The following is a 26681-nucleotide window of genomic DNA, read 5'->3' as shown; positions in this document are numbered from 1 at the left end:
ATATTGGCAGATATTTTTGTACATTTAAAAATTTGCAAAATTAACACAAATTTCAACACAAATCTGTTACTGAACATGTAAAACTTTATTTTTAACATTTTTAACATTAAGGGCTTGTTCTTCACACCTTAACTGCATGAGAACTGATAGGAAAACTTCAATTAAAGTTGGGTAAAGTTACGCACCAGGGAATGGGTGGCTAATGGCCTTTGGAAGAAAATTGTCAAGGCCCAAACCTGACCCTTGATAGTATTCAAGGCCAACTTTTGATCAACTCCCCGTTGAAGGAAAGGCAAGATCCGAGCCACAAAGTAAGCGAGGGGGAACCCCAAGAGACTCGCACCACGCACTATACGATTTTCATTGTACGATAATAGATCTTTCTAGAAGTCGCTTTTCTCGCTTTAAGCAGAGTGGGAAATACTGAAGTAGACAATCCCCTGTCCTTCAGCACCTAGGTTTCAACAGCCAAGCCATCAAAGCCAGCGACCGTAGAGCAGGATGGAAGATTGGCCCTTAAGACTGTAGATCCTGCCTGAGAGGAAGTCTCCAAGGAACGTCTGTGACTACACTGTCGGTGCTCAGCACTTATTCCCTGCGCTCTGAGTGGTGCAATCCTCTATCCAGCTCGGCTGTAGACTTGTAGATGAGAACAAATGACGCGGCAACCTTATAATGCTTCAGCCTTGCAGCCCCTCACTAGACCGGGATGGTCTGGGAACACTATAAAACGATAAACAAACACAAGGGCGCACCAGCCTAGTGCATTATCCTTTAAGCAGGTTTATTAAAATAATGAATTAAAAATACTCACAAACGAGTTCTTGATAAAAAGCACATCAAACAAAGTATAAAATCCTCAGCATCGAGATCAGGATTGGATCATCCCCCGAAGGTGTACAGGCTTACGCGTTTCGAGGCAGCGCCTCTTCTTCAGAGCCTGAAGAGCATGTCTAAACCCATGCTTTATATAATGAACAATGAACTATGATTCAGTGAATCAGGTACAATTAGGCAGGGTCCCTCCCACTCCACAAACTCCCATCTATTATGGATAGAATCAAAACCCCAGAAGCTGGCGAGGGCACAATCATAGGTAATACTCAGGTAGTATCTGAGTGGTTAGATTTATGTAAACTTGCTATAGTACACGAATAGTATACACATATGTATAAATATATATAGAAAAATTCAGGTATAGACTGAGTGGAGTTGCACTTAGTTGGAATGTAGTTGCAGATAAGACTATTCAAATTACTATCGTTATTGCTAGCATCACTGACAAACCCGAAGGTCAAAGCAACAATCACAAGACAAACTCAAAGCAACAAATTCAAAAAAGGAGAAAAAAGGTAAAAACAGTATACAACCATCCTGACCAGCAGAGTGCATATATTCAATACAAGGCATAGTTTTTAGGAGTAGAAGTGATCATATCAAAAAATAGTAATGATAGTACTGTTGGTGACCTTCAACACATCAGCCTGGATCACCCTTCAATGATGGACAGCAAAGAGGAGCCAAGCACCCACTAGCTGTGCATATACATTCTAACACCAAATGCCGAAGAGAGGAAGGGGGAGAGCAGGGAGGGGACATTCATGCTATTAGTGTGGAAGGGTAGTGAGACATCATTGAACAATTTCATGGAAAGGCTAAATTGCAATGATTGGGGAATCAGACTGTCCTATGAGTCAAGCCCCACAAGCATACACTTTTTAGATCTGGTCATTTCCAGAAAAGGTTCGAGTTTCATTACCAAGTCATACTTTAAACCCACTGACAGAAATGGATTTATCACAATGGATAGCTGCCACCATCCTAACTGGCTCAAGTCGGTCCCAAAGAGCCAATTTAAACGAATAAGATGCAACTGTACACAGGATTCTGATTTTCAGGAACAGGCTCTAACATTAAAACAGAGATTTCTTGAAAAAGGATATGAATCCAAAATTTTGGATGAGGAGATAGAACAAGTGGGCCAACTTTCTCAAGAAAATCTAATTGCACCAAAAAGTCCTAATACCCTAAAGAAAAAAAGTTCTAAATTTGAATTCGCATTTGTGACACAATTTTCAAGAAACTACAGATGGCTGAACCATACATTTAGAAAATATTGGAGTAGATTGCAGGGTGATAAAATTTTAGGACCTACACTCCCTGATAAACCAGACATGATTTATAAAAAGACCAGAAACCTCAAAGATCTAATCGCTTCAAATCCGATACTGAAACCGTTTATTCCCAGGATTTTTCCTGATATGAAAGGATATTTTCCTTGTAAAAACTGTATAATCTGCAAGGAAGCCAGAACGATAAGGACCTCCAAATTCAACTCTACAGTCACAGGAAAGGAATACAAGATCAAAGAATTAATTTCCTGTCACACTAAAGGAGTGATATATCTACTTCAGTGCGAATGCGGCCTACAGTATGTGGGTCGCACGATTCGGACTGCAAGTATACGGATTGGAGAACACCTTGCAAATATACGGAAGGGCTTCATAGCACACAGTGTGTCTTTGCGTTATGGCCAATGCCATAAGAAGAATCGAAACAAATTGCAGATTACAGTCATTGAAAAATATGTACCCCATTGGAGAGGGAGCAACCTTAAGAGATCAATATCCAGAAGGGAAACTTTCTGGATATATGAGCTGAAATGCTTCCGACCTTTAGGGATGAACGTTTAATGAGATATAAATGCCCATATCAACAATTGATTTATCCAATTCCTTCAATTTTAACAGTGACATTTTAATTAGATTTTTATGATAAATCTATTTTAACAGTGTTTTATGTGAATTTTAATAGCATACATGCAAACATGACACAAATTTAATGAAATTAGGGATTCACCCATATGCAATATTGTCTATTTGTATGAAGAGACATTGGTGAATTCTACTTCCCGTGTCGCGGCGTTTTTAACCAAAATAAATATCGTAATTTATTATTTTAATGTATCACTAAAAGGCATTTTAAACCTAGGTAAGAAACTGAATATTTATTAAAGATTCTAATTTGTTTTAAATGTATCCCACGGATTTCTACATCGGCAAAAGTACTTCCTGTATTTCCTTGCAGACACCGGAAGTATTGATTCAGAAAAGGAGGTATTTAAAGACGAGTGTGGCGGCGTGCACGTCCCTCCTATCCCAGTGGAAGTCTTGTCAGAGGAAACGCGGAGAGGAGGCGTGTCGCGCAGTCAGTCACGTCATCTGATCGTCCGTGCTGCAGCCGGACGTAGGATATCCACAGGCTCTGTTTATTACATGCTTGACACAAGACCGTTTTCTGTAAGTACATTTGCCTATGATACAATAAATAACCGGGGTAATACACTATTGTCGGCTCGTTTGCATTTATTACATGCCACTTGCGGAGACTATAAGAGGATTCACCATTACCAGACCCGGGGAAAGTAGACCATCTATCCAACCATCTGTCACGCTACAACTGAGGGAGAGCATACTTACATGCCTGAATTTATTCAACATCTGGTAAGAGGCTCTCGAGTGTGGTGTACACAAGGGTGGATGTGCATGATTTTACCATATTGGATTGCTCTATAGAATTTATATCTGGTAAGAAGAACAGCCCGCTGGTGGTGGGAACTTCTTTCACATGGACATTATACTGTTTGGGGACGTGGTTCCAGCACTTTAATATTACTATTGCAGTTTCACCAGTATCTATCATCACAGTGTGGATTTATTTTGATGGACTTTATGTTTTGAATTTTGTGCAAGTTTTAGCACATTGTTATCACAGTTTTTTACATTGATTTGACTCAGTGTAATCCAATAACCTCATCCTCATTATGCGGCCCCTGACGAAAATTCTCCTCCCTCATACCACCAGGTAGCACCCCTATCAAGATGTCTAGTGAGCACAACTTCTCACACCACAATCTAGGGACAATTGAAAATATTGAAAGTGATCCTCCACAAGTGGGCTGTATTACTTACTGTACACCACATTCAGTATGGGAAAATTATATTGATTATTATTAGTAGAGGTGTACTCAGTATTGATGAACACTTTGGGCTCCCCGCACACACGCCCTGGGTATACACATACATTGGTAAATACATGACTGTATTAAGAGACCCATTAACCCCTGTGATTGCATTACATACTTCTAAGGATAACAATAGCAATTGCTGTATTTTAAATTAGTATAAATGAGGTAGCTGGACCACCCTTCTAGCACCTACACTCTAGAGCAACTACCATTGGCATACGAGCTTGCAAAGGGTGAGGGCTAAAAGTAATACCTATGCCAAAACCAGCAAATGTTAAATACTGTGACTGGATGCAAAGAAAGTGTCTCGGAACCGAGTAGTTGGTATGCTCCTTCTTCATGTCTTTGCATAAGATATTGCTCTTATGTTTCCCGAACCTAACTCTTAGGGGGCGTATCGTGCGCCCCACATAGGTCAAACCACAAGGGCAGAGACGACCATATATGACAAAATTCGTCCCACAGTTGATAAACTGTTTGACCTTGTGGACACGACCGTCCAGTCCCGATACATCCCGTTTCCTTTGCGACGTGAATGCACAGCAGCCACAGTTCTTCACACCGCACCTATAGTTTCCAACTTGATCAAAGATGGTATACCAGGGATTGTTCGTAGAGATGCCTTTATTCTCCTGTATCTTCCATACTCTGCTTGGCGCAATCTTACTCCTTAGATTCATTGGCTTCCTAAACTCTTTGAAGGCACTTCTGGATAGAGCGGTGAATGATAGAATTATCACGAAAAATTTATATCTATTCTTGCTCCGACAACATCCGAACACCCCCCATTTCTATCACATACCGAAGGTCCACAAGGATGCGCTGAATCCTCGAGGCAGACCTATAATTGCTGGGATAGACAGCATTACTAGCAATTTGGGATGCTATATAGACTATTTTCTTCAAGACCTAGTGACGGAATTGCAATCATATGTTAGGGACTCAGGCCACATGCTGGAGATTCTAGCACCCATTCGTTGGAACAAGCAATACAAATGGGTCTCTCTGGATGTTGTATCCTTGTATACATCCATTGAACACAAGTATGGCTTACTGGCTGTCGAATACTATCTTGGCCGCAGTAACCGCAGGCCTCTTTCCTTGTCCAGTCCATAGAGTACACTCTAACACACAATTATTTCACCTATGTGGGAGAATTTTTCAGGCAAGTAAGAAGGACTCCATTTGGAACAATAACCCTTACAAAATGAACCTCGTCCTCTACGCCAGGTACATAGGTGACATTTTGATCATCTGGGACGGATCAGCCGAGGAACTTGAAGGATTCTTGCACCATTGTGAAATTAATACCTATGGGATATCTTTTACACATGGGATCAGCGACACCGATTTGGTTTTCCTGGATCTCGAGCTCCAGGGTGAAACTGATGGGAGTATTATTTCCAAGACTCACTTCAAACGCAGCGGAGGAAACTCCTATCTAATCGCCAGTAGCAACCACCATCCGAGATGGATAAAAAATGTACCCTTTGGCCAATACTGCAGGCTGCATAGAACATGTACTAGGAGGGTCGACTTTGAGGAACAGGGTGAGACCCTTAAGAAAAAAATCCTAGAAAAAGGGTACAAGGAAGAATTGATCGAGGAAGCCTTCATGAAATATTGGCTACTCTATGGCGATGATGGTACTCGTAGGATCCACCCATCATCCAAGAACATCACCTCTCTGTCCAAAAGCTTGGGTAATGGTAAGAAAAAGACAGGACCAGAAGGGATCCGGTTCAGCACAGCTATAACACCAAAGCGTTTGATATCCAAAGAGTACTGGAACGCAACTGGAGAATCTTGAGGCAAGATACAGCACTTAGAGAGGTCCTCCCGGAAAAACCAGAGGTGGTGTTTAGGAAGCCAATGGATCTAAGGGGTAAGATTGCGCCAAGCAGAGTATGGAAGATACAGGAGAATAAAGGCATCTCTACGAACAATCCCTGGTATACCATCTTTGATCAAGTTGGAAACTATAGGTGCGGTGTGAAGAACTGTGGCTGGTGTGCATTCATATCGCATAGGAAACGGGATGTATCAGGACTGGACGGTCGTGTCCACAAGGTCAAATAGTTTATCAACTGTGGGACGAATTAGGTCATATATGGTCTCCTCTGCCCTTGTGGTTTGACCTATGTGGGGCGCACGATACGCCCCCTAAGAGTTAGGTTCGGGGAACATAAGAGCAATATCTTATGCAAAGACATGAAGAAGGAGCGTACCAACTACTCGGTCCCGAAACACTTTCGTGAATGCCACAATGGTGATCCGTCTGGGCTTAAGGTCTTTGGAATTGAGGAAATTTGTAGCCAATATGATGATGGTGCCAGGTTCCAAAGGCTGTGCAAAAGGGAAACCTTTTGGATCTTCACCCTAGGATCTATGGCTCCAGGGGGGTTGAATGAGGACCTAGAGGTTCATGGGATCCTTTAATCAGCTTAGGGGAGTTGAATGGGAATACGAACAGTTGTGGTGTGATGAAACACGCCCGTTTTTTGGGTGTGCCAGCTGCTTGTCATTTTTTCTCCCCCCCCCCCCCCTCTCTTTTTTTTGGTTTCCTTGTCCTATGTGTATTGCACACCTGGACTACCCCTGGCCCCTTCCAGAGTAAGAAGTATGATTTTCACTTCACATCCTCTACAGTGTATCTCCCCTTGCGGGAAAGGGAGGGTTGTTTCAGTTACACTCTGGGAAACAGGGAAGGTGTGCATAAGGCCATGCGTGTGTGACCATGCGTGTGCATAGGCGTTTGCATGCATGTATGGCCTTGCGCACATGTGTATGTATATACACACATGTATATAGGCCTATGGCTTACACTGGCAGACCACTGTTATATGATAACATCCAGTCACAGTATTTAACATTTGCTGGTTTTGGCATAGGTATTACTTTTAGCCCTCATCCTTTGCAAGCTCGTATGCCAATGGTAGTTGCTCTAGAGTGCAGGTGCTAGAAGGGTGGTCCAGCTACCTCATTTATACTAATTTAAAATACAGCAATTGCTATTGTTATCCTTAGAAGTATGTAATACAATCACAGGGGTTAATCGGTCGATTAATACAGTCATGTATTTACCAATGCATGTGTATACCCAGGGCATGTGTGCGGGGAGCCCAAAGTGTTCATCAATAGGGTTGAGCGAACACGGACTGTATTATTCGTGTTCGTACCGAATAATTGTTTTTTTGTTACCCGAACACAGACCCGAAAACTTTACTGTATATTCGGGTAAAAATCTGTGTTCGGTCGTTTTATTTCCGGGTTTTGTATGCATTGGCGCGCTTTTCATGGCGGGCTTTCAACAGCCAATCAACAAACGTTTTACTGGTGTGCCTTAAGCCATCCCAGCCATGCCTACAAATGTATTAGTAGCTGTGATTGGCTATCTGAAGCATGTGACCAAGTCTTTATAAGTTCGAGCCAGCGCCGCTGCGGCGTCATTCTGCTGTGTAGTTCAGGGACAGAGCACACATTATACGTGCTGGCTGCTGATTAGGGACAGACAGGCAGGCAAAACTCATTTATGTCCGAATAGAATTGAGGGACAGGTCAGAGTGTGTTAGGCAGGGCGAGTTGTAGGCATTTTAGGGCGAGGCTACTGATTTTTAGGGTCAGTTTTCTACGATCGATTTTGCTGTGTGGGGGGGGTTTGCAGTGACCGATCTACGATCTTATCAATCCTTTTAGGGAGAGAGGCTGCTGATTTTTAGGGTCAGACAGTGTGTTCTACAATTGATATTGCTGTGTGGGGTGGGGTTTGCAGTGACCGATCTTATCAATCCTTTTAGGGAGAGAGGATGCAGATTTTTAGGGTCAGACAGTGTGTTCTACAATCGATATTGCTGTGTGGGGTGGGGTTTGCAGTAAACGATCTTATCAATCCTTTTAGGGAGAGAGGCTGCTGATTTTTAGGGTCAGACAGTGTGTTCTACAATCGATATTGCTGTGTGGGGGGGTTTGCAGTGACCAATCTTATCAATCCTTTTAGGGAGAGGCTGGAGATAGGCAGGTGTCAGTGGTCCACATCGATTTTGCTGTGTGTGTGGTGCAGTGAACACAATCTTTTTTGCCCACTGAGGAGGAGGGAGAAAAGTATTTTTCTATCAGTCACTGTGTGCAGCGTATGTCTTTCAGCTGTGCTGTGCTGACTCTGATCATACACTGCTGTGTTCAGTGTTCAGTTCACATGTGCTATTATTGAGTGGTTTCAAAAATCATACACTTTTTTCTATTCCACTATTCAATATACAGCCTTGGGTTAAAAAAAATTAAATTGTGGCCTGCAGCAGAGCTGAATGATATAAGACACTGCTGTTCACATCATGTGCTATTGATAAATCACACCAATTTTATATCATATTTTCTATTCCGCTATTCAATAAAAACCTTTGGGTATCAATTAAATTGCGGGATAGTCTGTGTTGGTACGTGTGAGATACACCTTTCCAAGTTTTTGGGGTTCATCTCATACTTCTGAAGATTTGAGGATGCTGCCTGTTCCAAACTCCTCCTACTCCTCATCCTGCCTTTTAGGGGTACAAACAATAGTAATTGGGGCCTAGTGTGGTTCTGTACGTGTGATATACATACACTTTTTTTGATCATATTTTCTATTCCGCTATTCAATAAAAACCTTTGGGTATCAATTCAATTGCGGGATAGTCTGTGTTGGTACGTGTGAGATACACCTTTCCAAGTGTTTGGGGTTCATCTCATACTTCTGAAGATTTGAGGGTGCTGCCTGTTCCAAACTCCTCCTACTCCTCATCCTGCCTTTAGGGGTACAAACAATAGTAATTGGGGCCTAGTGTGGTTCTGTACGTGTGAGATACATACACTTTTTTTGATCATATTTTCTATTCCGCTATTCAATAAAAACCTTTGGGTATCAATTAAATTGCGGGATAGTCTGTGTTGGTACGTGTGAGATACACCTTTCCAATTTTTGGGGCGCATCTCATACTGCCGAGGATTTGAGGGTGCTTCAGTCTGCCTCCTGCCTGTTCCGAACTCCTCCTACTCCTCATCCTGCCTTTAGGGTACAAAAAATTGTAATCGGGGCCTAGTTTGTGTTTGTACGTGTGAGATATACTGTTTTGTAAAATATGTCCTATTCCGCTATTCAATATACACCCTGTTTGAGTGTAAAAAATTAAATTGCGGGATAGTCTGTATCGGTACATGTGAGATACACCTTTTTAAATTTGTTTGGCGCATCTCCTTCTACAGCCGAGGATTGCAGGGCGCTTTAGTTTGTCTCCTGTTCCCAACTCCTCCTACTCCTCTTCCTCATCCTGCCTTTAGGGTACAAAAAATTGTAATTGGGGCCTAGTCTGTGTTTGTACGTGTGAGATACACCGTATTATTACATTTTTCCTATTCCGCTATTCAATATACACCCTTTTGGAGTGTAAAAAATTAAATTACGGCATAGTCTGTATCGGTACGTGTGAGATACACCTTCTAAATTTGTTTGGCGCATCTCCTTCCACCGCCAAGGATTGCAGGGCGCTTCAGTTTGCCTCCTGTTCCCAACTCCTCCTACTCCTCTTCCTCATCCTGCCTTTAGGGTACAAAAAATTGTAATCGGGGCCTAGTCTGTGTTTGTACGTGTGAGATACACCGTATTATTAAATTTTTCCTATTCCGCTATTCAATATACACCCTTTTGGAGTGTAAAAAATTAAATTACGGCATAGTCTGTATCGGTACGTGTGAGATACACCTTTTAAATTTGTTTGGCGCATCTCCTTCCACCGCCAAGGATTGCAGGGCGCTTCAGTTTGCCTCCTGTTCCCAACTCCTCCTACTCCTCTTCCTCCCTTTAGGGTACAAAAAATTTTAATCGGGGCCTAGTCTGTGTTTGTACGTGTGAGATACACCGTTTTTTATCCTATTTCGCTATTCAATATACACCCTTTTGGGGTAAAAAACATTAAATTGCGGCATAGTTTGCATATTTGACTGTGAGATACAACCGTGCGATACTGTTGTTGTTTTGTTCCGCTATTCAATAAACACCTTTCTAGGGCAAGATCTTAAATTACAGAAATATGAGGAGACAGTCAAATAGGGGCCGTGGCCTGGGTCGTGGTGCTGCTGGTAGAGCTCCTGTTGCAAGGAGAGGACGTGGTCGATCTGTGCCAGCTACACGCACAAGTGAAACACCTTCCTCAAGTGTTAGTAGGCGACAGAACCTGCATCAGTATTTGGTAGGGCATCATACGCCTCTAGAAGTGATGAGGCCAGAACACGTTGAGGCGATAGTAGATTGGTTTGCTGCTGACACTGCCTCCAGTTCCTTCACATTGTCTCCCACCCAGTCTACTGCAGAAAGGTCAGAGTTGGCACCTGCAGCCGATGTCCAACCGTCTTTCACCTCACCCCCTTGCAAATCAGGCAAGCAGTCTGAGCCCCAAGCCATACAGCAGTCTCTTGTTCTTTTTGAGGACTCTGTCAGCAGGGTTTCCCAGGGCCATCCACCTAGCCCTGCCCCAGAAGAGGAAGAGATTGAGTGCAGCAATGCCCAACCACTTATTTCTCAAGATGAGTACATGCAAGGACCATCGCAGCATGTCTCCGATGACGAAACGCAGGTGCGGCGTTCAGAATTGTGGAGACCGACAAGGAGGGCAGGGGTGAAGACTGGGTGGAAGATGATGTGGAGGACGATGAGGTCCTCGACCCCACATGGAATGAAGGTCATGCAGGTGACCTGAGTAGTTTGGAGGAAGAGGCGGTGGTCGCACAGAGCCAACAGCAGAGCAGAAGAGGGAGCAGGGTGCAGAAGCGGAGCGGCCGTGCCCTAGACACTACGCCTGCTACTGCCCAACGCAGCAAGGGAACGAGCGCACCAAAGTCAGCTCAAAGGAGTTCTCTAGCGTGGAAGTTCTTTAGAAAATTTGCTGATGACAGGACACGAGTGGTTTGCACCCTGTGCAATCAGAGCCTGAAGCGAGGCATAAACCTTCTCAAACTGAGCACAACCTGCATGATCAGGCATCTAAGTGCAAAGCACGAGCTGCAGTGGAGTAGACACCTTCAAAACCAAGAAACGTCTCTGGCTCATCCTGCTTCCTCTTCTGCTGCAGTCTCGGCCGCTCCAGCCACATCTGTAGTGATACCGGCACCTGCCACCCCGCAAACAGACGACCTGTCAGCAACACCACCACCTAGGTCACCAACCATCTCCACAATGTCCCGTAGAAGCGTTCAGCTTTCCATCTCCCAAACACTTGAGAGGAAGAGGAAGTACCCCCCTACCCACCCGCGATCCCTGGCCCTGAATGCCAGCATTTCAAAATTCTTACATAGTTACATAGTAGGTGAGGTTGAATAAAGACAATAGTCCATCCAGTTCAACCTGTGTAGGTGTGTGTGGCTGTAATCATCTCGCATACCCCTGAATGTTCTGATCCTTGAGATGTACGTCTAGAAGTCTTTTGAAAGCCACCATACTACCTGCAGAAACCACCTCTTGTGGTAGAGAATTCCACAATCTTGTAGCCCTAACAGTAAAGGACCCCCCACGTTGCCTGAGGTTAAAGCGCAACGTGGTTGGTCCTAGGACTGAGCCTTGGGGGACCCCGCTTACTAGCTCAGACCAGTCTGAGTATGCACTGTTTATTACCACCCTTTGGACACACCCTTTTAGCCAGTTCCGTATCCAAGAGCAAATCCTGCTGTCGATACCTGCAGATCTTATTTTATAAATTAAGCGCTTATGGGGAACTGTATCGAACGCCTTAGCGAAATCCAAGTACACCACATCCACTGGTCTGCCCCTATCTAGCTCACAGCTCACCTCCTCGTAGAATGTTAAGAGATTGGTTTGACAAGAACGCCCATTTGTAAACCCGTGCTGGTTACTACTGATGATGCTGTTGTCCTTAGCAAACTCTACGATATAGTCCCTTATCATCCCCTCCAGAAGTTTACATACTACTGATGTCAGACTGACAGGCCTATAATTTCCCGGGATATGCCTCTGACCCCTTTTCTTGGCCTTTGAAATGCTGTCATTCCGTCTGGTTGAGACGCACAGTTTTAAAAACCTTATGTCGGTGGCTGTCCCACAGTACGTCGTGCCCAGCCGCCACTACTTTTCCAGGCAAGCCATCCCTTCCCTGCACAACCAAGTGGGGGAAAAAATCAGGTGTGCACTGCGCAACGCCATCTGTGCCAAGGTCCACCTAACTACCGATACGTGGACCAGTAAGCACGGTCAGGGGCGTTATATCTCCCTAATGGCACACTGGGTAAATGCAGTGGCGGATGGGCCTGAGGCGGATAGCAATTTGGCGCATGTCCTTCCACCACCGAGGATTGCAGGGCGCTTCAGTTTGCCTCCTGTTCCTAACTCCTCCTACTCCGCTTCCTCATCCTCTACCGCCTCCTCATCCGGACAGCGTAACACCTTCACCACCAACTTCAGCACGGCCAGGGGTAAACGACAGCAGGCAGTTTTAAAACTTGCCTGTTTGGGGGAAAAACCACACACCGCGCAGGAGTTGTGGAGAAGCATGGAACAGCAGACAAATGAGTGGTTGCTGCCAGCGAGCCTCAAGCCCGGCCTGGTGGTGTGCGATAACGGGCGAAATCTCATAGCAACTCTGGGCCTAGCCGGTTTGACGCACATCCCTTGCCTGGCGCATGTGCTGAATTTGGTGGTGCTGAGGTTCCTTAAAAACTACCTCGATATGTCAGAGCTGCTACAGAAAGTGCGGGCCGTCTGTGCGCACTTTCGGCGTTCTCACCCTGCTGCTGCTCGCCTATCAGCGCTGCAGCGTAACTTCGGCCTTCCCGCTCACCGCCTCATATGTGACGTACCCACAAGGTGGAACTCCACCTTGCACATGCTGGAAAGACTGTGCGAGCAGCAGCAGGCCATAGTGGAGTTTCAGCTGCAGCACGCACGCTTGAGTCGCTCTGCGGAACAGCACCACTTCACCACCAATAACTGGGCCTCCATGCGAGACCTGTGTGCCTTGTTGCGCTGTTTTGAGTACTCCACCAACATGGCCAGTGCCGATGACGCCGTTGTCAGCTTAACTATCCCACTTCTATGCCTCCTTGAAAAAACAATTCGGGCGATGATGGAAGAGGATGTGGCACAGGATGAGGAGGAGGATGAAGAGGTAACATTTCCAAGGCTTTCAGGGCAGTCATTCACAAGGGGCTCCGAGGGTGGTTTCCTGCACACACAAACGCCAGGAACACAATTGTCCAGCAGGGGCACAGTTCTGGAGGATGAGGAGGATGAGGAGGAGGAGCTGGAGGAGGAGATGGAACCATGTTCACAGCAGGGTGGCACCCAGGCCAGCTCATGGCCATCACTGGTGCGTGGCTGGGGGGATACAGAGGACACAGACGATACACCTCCCACAGAGGACAGCCTTTTGTTGCCTCTGGGCAGCCTGGCACACATGAGCGATTACATGCTGCAGTGTCTCCACAACGACTGCCGAGTTGCCCACATTCTAACTTGTGCTGATTACTGGGTGGCCACGCTGCTGGATCCCCGTTACAAGGACAATGTACCGTCTTTAATTCACTCACTGGAGCGCGATCGCAAGATGCACGAGTACAAGCGCACGCTGGTAGACGCGATGCTGCTGGCATTCCCACCTGACAGCGGGGCCACAGTGGAAGCACAAGGCAGAGGAGGAGGAAGAGGTCGCCAACGCAACCAGGGCACCGCCAGCACCTCAGAAGGCAGGGTTAGCATGGCCGAAATGTGGAAAAGCTTTGTCAGCACGCCACAACAAACAGCAGCACCAGCAGCTCATATGGAACGTCTTAGCAGGAGGCAGCATTTCACCAACATGGTGGAGCAGTATGTGTGCACACGCCTAGACGTACTGAATGACGGGTCTGCCCCGTTCAACTTCTGGGTCTCCAAGTTGGGCACATGGCCTGAGCTTGCCCTTTACGCCTTGGAGGTGCTGGCGTGCCCTGCAGCCAGTGTATTATCTGAACGGGTATTTAGCACGGCTGGGGGCGTTATCACAGACAAGCGCAGCTGCCTGTCCAGAGACAATGTGGACAAGCTCACGTTCATTAAAATGAACCAGGCATGGATCCCACGGGACTTTTCCGTACCTTGTGCAGAATAGTGATGGATACCGACCTTACCCAGCCATTGTTCTATTTTTGCTCTTTCTCACTCTTTTGGGGTGTACCCTCATTTAAAATTTCTGAAAAGAAGCAGTGTTGGCTACCTCGTCCTCCTCAGGGCCAGATTAACGTAGGGGCTATTGGAGCTGCAGCTCCAGGCTCCTACCTTTATATAGGCCCTGGGTTGGCCATATTCACTGTTACCGCTCTTCTGTCACTTGTAAACACAGAAGTCTGGCTTCTATGCTCGCTTCCCCAGGCAGCTCCCTCAGAACCTCCCCACACAGCACGAAGGCCGGACAAGGAGGGACAGTTGCCGATGCATGGATGTGTTTATGGGCTTCAGAGACAGCATCCCATGTTAAATTAGGCATGCATGGCTGCACCCTTCCTCCTCTGGGTGCATGCCAAGGCACGGCCCTTAAGGCCCTTCAAAATCCTCAGCACCAAGCCCATGATGCTCTTAATCCGGTCCTGGTCCTCCTCCACCGCCGCTTCCACCTACATCGCCCATAGGTGTGCGCAGCCTATTGCATTAGGGTGTGCACCCCAAAGTTTAAATACACATGCATGTGTTCGCCTACATGTACATGGCCCCGATACATTACTCTCCCTGCTGGCAAAGAGAAATAGAGCAGAGCAGGTCCGAGGGAGATCTTTCCCATCTCCTCACTGGCAAACAGAGCGATAATGCTATGTGCCCTAGGTGATTAGGGTGTGCCCAGGTACACCCGCCACACCCTGTGCGCACGCCTATGACACCGCCACATCCACCACCACCTCAACCTCCCTCCTACTCCATATGGGCCTCGTCCTTCAGAGATGAAGAACATTGTTTTATTTTTCTGGTTTTTTTTGTTGTTTTAAGTTATTTCCCTATCCACATTTGTTTGCAGAACACACGCCATGGTCTTAACTATGTTTTGCTGCCATTTGCAGCACTCCAGCCCTTTCCATTGGTGTTTTAGAGCCATTTTAGTGCCTGAAAGTTCGGGTCCCCATTGACTTCAATGGGGTTCGGTGTCCGGGAAAAGTTCGGCAAAAGTCCGGGACACGGACCCGGACTTTTTTTTAAAGTTCGGCCGAACCCGCCGCACACGGACATCCTGGTGTCCGCTCAACTCTATTCATCAATACTGAGTACACCTCTACTAATAATAATCAATATAATTTTCCCATACTGAATGTGGTGTACAGTAAGTAATACAGCCCACTTGTGGAGCATCACTTTCAATATTTTCAATTGTCCCTAGATTGTGGTGTGAGAAGTTGTGCTCATGAGACATCTTGATAGGGGTGCTACCTGGTGATATGAGGGAGGAGAATTTTCGTCAGGGGCCGCATAATGAGGATAAGGGTAATTGCCTGCATCAAGCTTATCTGTGGGAAGCTTGGTGCGGTCTATACCTGAATTTTTCTATATATATTTATACATATGTGTATACTATTCGTGTACTATAGCAAGTTTACATAAATCTAACCACACAGATCCTACCTGAGTATTACCTATGATTGTGCCCTCCCCAGCTTCTGGGGTTATGACTCTATCCATAATAGATGGGAGTTTGTGGGTGGGAACCTCATGCACAAGCCCTGGAGTGGGAGTGACCCTGCCTAATTATACCTGATTCACTGAGTCATAGTTCATTGCTCATTATATAAAGCATGGGTTTAGACATGCTCTTCAGGTTCTGAAGAAGAGGCGCTGCCTCAAAACGCGTAAGCCTGTACAGCTTTGGGGGACGATCCAATCCCGATCTCGATGCTGAGGATTTTATACTTTGTTTGATGTGCTTTTTATCAAGAACTCGTTTGTGAGTATTTTTAATTCATTATTTTAATAAACCTGTTTAAAGGATACTGCACTAGGCCGGTGCGCCCTTGTGTTTGTTTATCGTTTTATAACGTCTGTGACTAGCCTGACCAGGTCGGCGTACCAAACTCGGCGAGGCCAGTCTGGAGCCACAAGGATGACCGGAATCCCCTCTGCCTCGATCCTGCGAAGATATTTTGGCATCAACTTGAGAGGAGGAAAGACACACATCAGCTGATACTGACCCCACGGAGCCACCAGCGCATCTGTGGTGTCTGCCAGAGGGTCCCAAGAGCGGGCCACAAATCTCTGCACTTTTCTGTTGATCCGAAATGCCAACAGATTTACTTCTGGAGTGCTCCAATGAAGGCACAACTTCCTTACTCATTACTAGACAGAATAAAACTGACATCCTATAGCAGAGAGAGGGAATATACCTCCTGGAACTGCCCATAGGCATAGTCAGAACTTTTTTTCTGCCTAGTGTCCTACTCCTGAAGGGGGTAGTATAAGTCTACTATTATGAAGAACAGAGACTGCGTCCGTCAATGAACGATAGAGAAAGACCCTATTTGCAGTTACTGGAAATAACAATTAAGGTCAACTTTAGTGTTTGCAACCCTCATTACACAGAACAGTAAAAAATTTCCCATTTGGCCAACCAACATTTTTGTAATTACAGGTGGTCTAGAATTACATTAAGAATAGTCTTCCAACCCTACTAATCTTGATCTTGGTCACCTTGGCAACCCCCCTGCACCCGGAAGTCAAGCACAGGAGAAGCCGCTGGACAGTCTGCTGAGCCGTGGAGAGGCTGACACATATCAGCCGCGTCCAAGGATCGGGGATTCTGACATTTGGATTGATTATTTGAGCCTGAAGCACACTCTATACTAAAGTGTGAGTAACTATGTTTCTTCTGCCATAATAAACACTTTATGCTGCACTCAGATGGCGCTTTTTGTTTTCCTCCAGTTACTGAACAAGCCCCTTCTTGCTTGAACATAGAGCAGCCATCACATGAGCCAGCACCCATCTCCTATCAACAAAGCAATAATCATTGCATAAGTCTTGACATACATTGATGGATTTTGATGCACTTTTTCCTTATGAACTATTACCCGTTGCATCAGACTTGTCATGCTTAAATGATCACACATGCATTAATGTATGATATTGTTTGCTCTTGGCCACCCGCCCTGTCCTATCACCCACAGGGAGCAACACAAATCCTCTTTGCGCCAGTATATTTTATTTTTGTTCCTACTTATCTTGATGACTTCCCTTTTAACCACTTCTGGACTGGGCCTTTTTCTGACACTTGTGGTTGACAAATTAAAAATATTTTTTTTTCTGCTAGAAAATTACTTAGAACCCCCAAACATTATATATATTTTTTTGGCAGAGACCCTAGAGAATAAAATGAAGATTGTTGCAATATTATTTATTATGCCGTATTTGCGCAGTGGTCTTACCAACGCAATATTTTGGGGAAAAAAACAAATTTTTTTTTAAATTAAAAAATAAGAAAACAGTAAAGTTAGCCCAATTGTTTTCTATAATGAGAAAGATAATGTTAGTAAATCGATACCCAACATGTCATGCTTCAAAATTGCGCACGCTCGTGGAACGGCGACAAACATTGGTACTTAAAAATCCCCATAGGGATTTAAAAATGTCTACAGGCTACCAGAGGTCTAGGGCTAGAGTTATTGGTATATATGCGGGCGCAACTTGCGTATGTGTTCGCTTGTGCGCGCAAGCTAACGGGGACGGGGCACATTATTCTTTTCCTATTTATTTTATCTTTTATTTTTACACAGTTTTTTTTTTAAATGTTTTGATCACTTTTATTCCTATTACAAGGAATGTTAACATCCCTTGTAATAGAAATAAGCATGACAGGACCTCTTTAATGTGGGATCTGGGGTTAAAAAGACCTCAGATCCCACATCTACACTAAAAAAATACATTGCTCCGGTCCTCCAAGGCCATAGAGTCGAGTGAGTGTCATCTTGCCCTCACTCGACTTGCCTGAGGGGACAGTGGACCGGATTGTTTTACCCGCTACCGATTGGTCCGGAAAGCGCGGAAAACTAGCGGGAAGCGGCGGGAGGAGGGGGGTCATAATTCCCACCGCCCATAAAGGTGATCCCGCAGCGAATCCGCCACTGGGACCACCCTTATGTTAAAGTGGACCGCCGTTTAAAAAAAAATACTGGGGTTATGGCAGCCATCTGCTGCCATACCCCAGTATTTAACGTCAAAGTACCAACGTGAATACACGGTGGGCAGTTCGTAACTGGTTAATGTGTAAATGGACTTCTACATGTGCAATATAGTGTGTGTGTATATATACACACACACACACACACACACACATATATATATATTGTGACAGGAAGTCAGGTAAATCTGTGGATGTAGTCACAGACAGGAGATACATTTCCACCTGGTTTAGAAAATTCACCAATTACCAAAAATTCTAGATCTCACCAAAGATCTCCAACATTTATACAGAAATTTTAATGCCCTACATGAACCGAATATCAAACTACAAATAGATTCAAAGCGTATAGAACTAAACACTATCCTTTCCGAAAATGCGGATAAATCACTTAGATATACGAAGGCTAAATTTCTCCTATACGGAAACTCCTCTTCCACGATGCTTGCCAGGAAACTGAATCAGTCAGTAAAACCCCCACATGTTTACAAATTGAACACATCTGGTATGACTACCTCACACCCAAAGGAGGTGTTGGGAATTTTTGAGAAATTTTATTCAGATCTCCTCTCCCCTCCTCATACAGCAGCTTCATCGGACTCACAAAAATGGCTAGATAATATTCCTCTCCCATCCCTTTCTCCAGAGGATATAGAATCATTAAACGCGCCGATCACAGAGGTGGAGGTAGCTCAAACTATAAAATCCCTACGTAACTCCTCGGCACCTGGGCCAGACGGATTCACAGCATTATATTATAAGACCTTTACACATATTTTATCTCCTATACTGTCACAACTATTTAATCTAATTCTTAAAGGTGAATCCTTCCCTGAAGAAATGTCCCTAGCGAATATGGTACTGCTCCCTAAGCCCAATAAAGATCTTTCCAGCCCACAAAACTTTAGACCAATCTCGATTATAAATAATGACCTCAAGTTATTTAGCAAAATTTTAGCAAATAGACTCTCAGCCTTAATCCCTAAACTTATCTCTACATCCCAATCAGGCTTCATCCCAACAAGACAAATCACGGACAACATCCGCTTAGTGAGTAATATTATACAAGATGCAAACCTCTTGCTATTGCTATTGGGGCTAGACATCCACAAGGCCTTTGATAGTGTTTCGTGGGAATATCTCAAGCGAATTCTCCCCAGGTTTGGCCTTGTGGATGAGTTCCTAAACGGTTTCGAGGCACTCTATAAATGCCCCAAAACTAGAATCAGACTTACGGGATGCAACTCATCCTTCTTCCCGTTAGGCAGAGGAACTAGGCAGGGATGCCCCCTATCCCCTTTATTATTCGCTCTAGCTATAGAGCCTCTCTCGATAGCGATGAAAAATCACGATGGAATTGTGGGGTACAATAAAGGCACTGAAATGTATAAACTGAGCCTATACGCAGACGATGCTCTACTATTTATTCAAGACCCACTAAACTCAATACCAAACTTACTAACTAGCCTGGAAAAATTTGCAGAGGTGTCTGGGCTGAGTATTAATATGTCCAAATCGGTTGCATTGCCGATCAATTTCTCAACATCAGATATCTTGACTCTGAAATCTAAATTCCCTTTTGTGTGGGCTACAGACACAATCCCATATCTCGGCATTCATCTATGCAAAGATTACAAATCTCTCTTCTAACATAACTACCCGCCATTATTAACTAAAATACGGAATTTGCTACAAATATGGTCCACATATCAGCTATCTTTCTTAGGGAAAATTACAGCCGTAAAAATGACTATTCTGCCTAAACTAGTTTACCTTTTCCGAGCCATACCAATACGTATCACGAAAGCTTATCTTTCCAAAATTCAATCATCTATCAATAAATTTGTGTGGGGTAATAAAAAACCCAGATATGCGGCAAATATTCTGTATCACCACCAACAGTCGGGAGGACTAGGTCTACCTCAGATATGGATATATTATATGTGTTGTAGACTATCTCAGTTGGGAGGTTGGCATGACCTTTCTTCTCAAACTCCATGGGTGGAATTTGAAAAACATTCTATTGCCCCATTCAATTTGGCTGGATTGCCATGGGATCCCTCGATACCTATGCGCCAAATTTCTACTCGTAACTTGGTTGTTTCAGATGCCCTTAAAATATGGAGATACGCAAACAAAAAATATACCCTAGGTTCGGATCCCTCAGTAGGCACCTCTTTTTTGGGCGACCCAAGATTTAAAGAGGCCTTTTGTTCACCACAACAGTTTATATGGTGGATAGACAATAATTTGACCACTATCCAGGATCTCTTTGATGGTGGAATTTTTCATTCTTTTGAAAAACTAACATCCACCAAACAAATTCCTCCTTCCGAAAAGGGAAATTATGATCTGATTAGAAACTACTTTGAATCTCTTCACTCCCGGCCTTCTGGAGCACCCTTAAGTACCTTTGAACACATCTGTCTGAAAAACCCATTGAGAAAAGGCCATATCTCCACTATGTATAACACACTAAATTTACGTAACATAGAGACGAAATTTAAATATATGACAGACTGGGAGTCAGAACTGCAAGAGATCCTCTCGGTGAGTGATTGGCAAAAGATGTGGCTTAACCTGAGGAGCTCTACCAGATCGTTGGGAGTGAGGGAAACGGCGATTAAGTTACATACTAGATGGTACTTAACACCTGTAAAGTTGAATAAATTTTATCCAGAGGTCTCTGCGGACTGTTTTAGAGGTTGTGACGAGTCGGGCACTCTGAAACACATTCTGGGACTGTCCTAAGATACAAAACACCTGGTCAGAAGTAATGGATCTGATAAGGAAGGTTACAGATAAGAACACCAATTTGTCAATAACGCATTGTTTATTGTTTAGAAGCATACCGGATCTCTCCATACAGCTGAACAGATTATCCCACACAATTTGCGTAGCGATGCTATGGGCAATAACTAGACAGTGGAAAGAGCCTCACGTTCCATTCCCATTGGTTACGCATAGAATAGAGGACATCAGATCTATGGAAAGGTATCATCACACTTTAACAAACTCTATACATCTGTATGACCAAAATGGAACCCCTGGTTCTTATATAGATGCACACAAGAGACATAATCGATATCCATGCATGGTTGCATGGATGTTTCACTAGAAGCAGAAGGGATATCTAACGGTGGTGTTCACCTTTTACCCCCCACATATACAGCTGGTCAGGCCAGGTGACATTTCGGTTATTTGATCATAAATGCATATGTTATTAATACTTTTACTTAAATTTAAACCCTAGATAATGAACGTTCACTTTATCAGAATAATTGAATGTGAAATGCGAAAGTTTTTCTAAGATAGTATACATATACAATATATATTATTGTATGTTGCATTATTTTGTATAACAGTGATATGTTACATCATTGCTGTAAGTTATATAATTTCCACAATGTACTTCTAATGTTCACTGTCAATACTTAACGTTGTATAATTTTCTATGTTTACTTTTAATAAACGTTTATAATCAAAAAAAAAAAAAAAAAAAAAAAAAAGAAAATTCACCAATTACTATAGGGTGTCGGCTGCAAAGGTAGCCAGAACTTGTCAAGTGGCAAGGATTTATTTTGTGTTTTATTTTTATTTTGATGTTTTTGAGGCTTGCACTTGGGTGAAGTAAATTGCAAGAATAAACCAAACTGTTGTTTGCAACCACTTCTCGGCTATCTCCCTGTGTAAACGCACCCCCCAAGGGGTCATCCATACCCGCCACCGAGCTAATCTCCCACAATATATATATATATATATATATATTTCTATATATATATATATACACACACACACACACACATATATATGTTTTTATATTTCACATGCAATATACATTTCCAACACCTGAAGACTGGCATCTGTTGTTATCAATCACTTTCCAGTGATAAGGGAGGATGGACTTCACTATTGTTGAGGCTGGGTTGGAGATCCAGAAAGATACAGAGTTCCTTGGTTGGCTGGACAGGAATATGGGTAATTCGGAAGAAGGAATATATATTTATTTTAGGTCAACCAGATGTACTGGAGTGGCCACAAATGGAACAGCTTTGAAAGAGACTACCATGGGGCCTAGAACTTTCAGAGAATCTAATCAAGGGTGTTCCTTTGACCTACTTTACCCAGGCATGAGTTGTGAGAAAGAGCATTTTCTTCCCTGCAAGAAAAACCTTTTCTTATCACGTGTCCAGGACCAGACTCAAGTAGGCGAGAAAAAGGCTGGAGAGCAGATATTTAAAAATTGATCACCCAGCCAAAAGGCTTGAGCATCTTAATTGCGCTGTGGAGGTTTACATACAGTTGGAAGTGAGAGGAGTCCTTCAATAAGATGACCTAGATTCCCTGAGTTCTTACAAAAGGCGAGTAAGGGTGCTAGGAGAGACCAAAAGACTGAAAATTATCGTCTGCCAATTCAAAGCACAGAAAGCACCAATAAGAAGGATAAATGGGGACACGCAAATAGGAAACTTTGATGTCTATAGATGCCAGGTTATTTCCCTGGACTAAAAGAGGCAATAACCAACCTTGCAGATTCCATGAAAAAATTCTGGAATATCAAGGTATCTGTTTAATTGTCGGGTTGAAAAAAGACACAAGTCCATCTAATTCAATCAACAGAAATTGAGGGACTTAAGGTCCTGAATAGGATAAATACCCCTGTTGGGCTTTGGTATAGTGAACAGATTTGAACAAAATCCTATGAACCAGTCTTGGGGGAATACTGGCACAACTACTCCGTGGGACAAGAGACGGTTTAGGGTATTCTGCAAGTCTGACTGTCCTTGGGCAGATTAGGGTTGTTTTGAGAGTAGAAAAGGTGGGGAGTAGAGTTTGAACTTGAGTAAAGTAGAGTTTCAACCCACAAGTCTGGGACATTTGTGACCCAGAGAGGGGCAAAAAGTAACAGACAACCCCCACTTTTAGAAGTGAGGGACCTCATTCATTGAAAAGAGGAGATCCTGTTGATCAATGCTCATTATATGAAAACCATTCCTAAAAATAATATACAGTAGTTGGAGTAAAAAAACTACCAGATTACAAAGTACTGCGTAAAAACATGAATGATGGAAAATAAACAATGTGAGCACAATTGAAACAGATATACAATATGTTCACTTGGTAATTTTGTTAATTTAATTAATGTTACAGTAAGAAACTTAAGGAAGGAAAAAAAAGAAAATAAACATATTGAGCAATAAGACTTTTTGGTACCTGTACAACTTGGTAACCAAGTAAGTGCAAGTGTCTTTGCTTCATAAATTCTTTTCCAAGAAGGTTGCGACAGTTGGCACAGAACCTTTTTTCATCATCAATGCAGAGCACAATTCTGTTTGGGAGGAAAACAAACAAAAAAGATAATTGTTAAAAACAAACAGTTTTTTTTTTTTTTTAAAGGATAAGTTCACCTTTCTGAACATGTTACACTTGTATTTAGGCCACATGCTCACTGTTTTTTCTAGGACACTTTCTCCTGCAAGAGTTTAGCAGCGGAAAAACACTGTAAAAAAAAAAAAAAATTGTGTGCCCATTCACACATCTGGCATTAATGCATTCTTTTGTCCAGAATGTCAGTTTTTTATAGCCATTAGAATATATTACATGTCTAGAGTTAATATGCATTTATGTGCTTTTGAGCATTTTTTTTACTTTGGTGGGGTTTTTTCCTGGCACTAAGTGTTCCTGCTTCTAAAACGTCTATAGTGTGCATGGACACATTGGATAAAATGGAGGGAGGTTTAGAGTCAGAGGGATAAAAAAAATTAAAATGCCTGTAAAAGTAGTGTTTGTAAGTTTAAGTGATCAAGCCCTCTGGATGTAACATGTAACATATTCAGCAATCTTCCTATGCACCCCTGACCCCTCCCCCCCACCTAACAGTGGGCAGGGCATCCTCTCCCCGCACCCATTGTTACAATTTAAAAACATGGCAGTTCACAGAGTTCTGTGAATGAACAAACTACAAGTACCATCTGACACTGCAGTAGATGGCTTGAACATGTCAATGAACTGCAAGGGCAGTGGTGAGCTCCCTCGTAATTCATTGATTCTTCCTGCTCTTCAGTAAATGTCTGCCCATACGGGAGGTATGGTCAGACAACAGTAGTAAGAGTTTGCAGAAATCTGATATTGCTCCCACTATCTGCTGATTGTGGGTGCAATGCCCTGCAAACTCCTTAAAAAGAATAGAAAAAAAATTATAAACACATTTTTTTAGAAGCAGAAATTACCCTGTAATTCATTTTCAACCAACAAAAAAAACAAAAAAACAAAAACAAAACAAAACATAGAAGACAAAGCGCCGGTTCACATTGCAGCGACGCTACTTCGGAGCAGCGCGCCGCGACCTCGGAGCGGCCGCCACGGACTTCATAACATTGAAGTCTATGGCGGTCGCCTCCGGGTCGCCCCAAAGAAACTCCGGACCATTTTTCTAGGTCGGAGCGACTTGTGTCGCTCCTATTAGAACGGGTCCGCAGCTTCCCTATGGGAGGCGACCTGCGGCGACCTGTGAGGCGACCAGGTCGCCTCACAGGTCGCCCTAGTGTGAACCGGCACTAAGTCACGATTTCATTATGATGTTAAAGTTTCTAAGTATGGGATCCAATTCGTGCAATTCTCACACGCAAGAAGTGCTATAGAGGTCCTTTTTATATTAGTTGTTTTCACAAAATGATAGTATTTTATCCTGGTAGAAAATGAATAGTTTGAAAACATAATTGTCTTAAGACAAAGAAATATACATCTTTCCAATCAAAGGATCTGATATCTAAAACATGATATCAGATCCTTTTTTAAACTGTACATTTAAAAAATTATATATATTTTTTAACCTGTCTGTACAGCCTCCAAATTGTGGGCCGCACTGTCCGCACGTTTCAAGTAAGAATGAAGAAGCACATTGCAAACATCCGGAAAGGTTTCCTCAATCATACCTTGTCAAAGCACAATGATTTATACAATATAAGAAATTTGGGGGGCACATAATTAATGGCAGTTGATCAATTTAGTCTCAGCTGGAGAGGCAGCCACATTAGAAGAGAGATCTCCAAGCTGGAAGCTAAGTGGATTCATTAGTAAAAATCTCACAAGCCCCACTGCCTTAACATAGAGTAAGATGTTAATGCCTTTATAAACAAGTTAGGATTACATCCCACTTTTTTGCAAATAACAAAATGTCAAATTTGAGTAATATAAATATGCAAATTGGTCTATGTGAATATATGAATTTAAAATTGTCTTTTTATTAGCGATTGCTGTATAATATTTTTTGTTTTATTATATTATGGATTTAGCATTTTTTATTGTATTGAAATTACATTTTTCAACCACTAGAAGGCGTCCTTTGACTTTAGGCATTGGCGCAGGAGATTTCATCAACCATGGTTGTTCAATTTCTGACCATGAAATAAAACTAATATAGACTTTTAAAGTTTTTTGTGTATATTTTCCTCAGACCGTTTAGCATTGTGAAAAGCTGTACAGTTTTGTTCTGGGTATCCCAGTAGCATTACTGGCTGTTTCTGTCTGTTTTCTTAGCCACCACACAGGATGTTTACAACACAGGCTCTGGCATATTTCCGGTTCCAGGTTGGGAAGTCATTTCCTGGTGGTGGAGTGCACAGATAGTGCTAACTACGGCTGTTTCAGGTCTCTATCGCTATATAAGGCGTTGTACGCACATGAGGCCATGCCCCTGGTGATGTCTATAGGACAAAATGCGTTGGGTGGAGCTTGGTCACGTGACGTCGCCACGTCATGGAAGTCGGCCATCTTTATGGTGGAAAACTTTCTTGCTATATAGGGGAATCAGGATCTCCTTCCTCCTGATGGTGACTCCTCTAGTGCTGCATCCTGGCCACACTGCTCATTTTGCAATCATGTGAAATAAAAACTCCCAAATCTTCTTCCTCCGTAGTGCTGGCCAGCACTGTACCCTCAATATTGTACTCTATTGAGAAATTATTTTACATTTAGAAACACTGAAATAATTTCCACTGCTTTGACCAATCTTCTGGCAATGCCAAATCATTTTCTATGTTACAGACACCTCCATGGATATCAATCCTATTGCACACATTTGTGTCATTAGCAAAAAGACATCTCTTACCTACCAAACCTTTAGTTACTGTATTTTCCGGCGTATAAGACGACTGGGCATATAAGACGACTGGGCATATAAGACGACCCCCCTACTTTTCAAGTTAAAGCATAGGTTTTGGGCTATTCTCGCCGTATAAGTGTAAGATTCTGGTACCTTCGGTACCCTTATAGGTCATTTCCTTCTTCATATTGCGTCCCACCTTTTCAGCTAGGTGGAACGCATATACCTTTAAGCCGCATGACGTCATCACTAAGCGCCGCTCTGAGCGGCTATTTCAATCGCCGGCTTCTCTCTCACAAATTATTCGTTCAAACCGCATGGTATACAGCCTTGTCTTACGCTGCCGGAGCCTCCAGCTATTGCCATACCTGGATAGACCGGAACC

The 26681-nt window shown here is 43.4% G+C and overlaps 1 protein-coding gene across 1 annotated transcript in view; it reads right to left on the bottom strand.

The window, feature by feature from the left end:
* Positions 1-26681, bottom strand: part of LOC309556475 (FAST kinase domain-containing protein 3, mitochondrial-like) — a gene marked incomplete at both ends in the record, with an annotated part of 318599 nt that overhangs the window by 82222 nt on the left and 209696 nt on the right. The window contains one exon of the mRNA XM_082258933.1: positions 23407-23521. Within this exon, the coding sequence (XP_082115059.1) occupies positions 23407-23521 (115 nt within the window). The remainder of the gene's footprint in view (positions 1-23406; positions 23522-26681) is intronic.

This window comes from Pelophylax lessonae (genome assembly GCF_965119305.1).
Source record: "Pelophylax lessonae genome assembly, chromosome: 5".
Taxonomy (NCBI): domain Eukaryota; kingdom Metazoa; phylum Chordata; class Amphibia; order Anura; family Ranidae; genus Pelophylax; species Pelophylax lessonae.
This window is presented reverse-complemented; position numbering and strand designations above follow the sequence as displayed.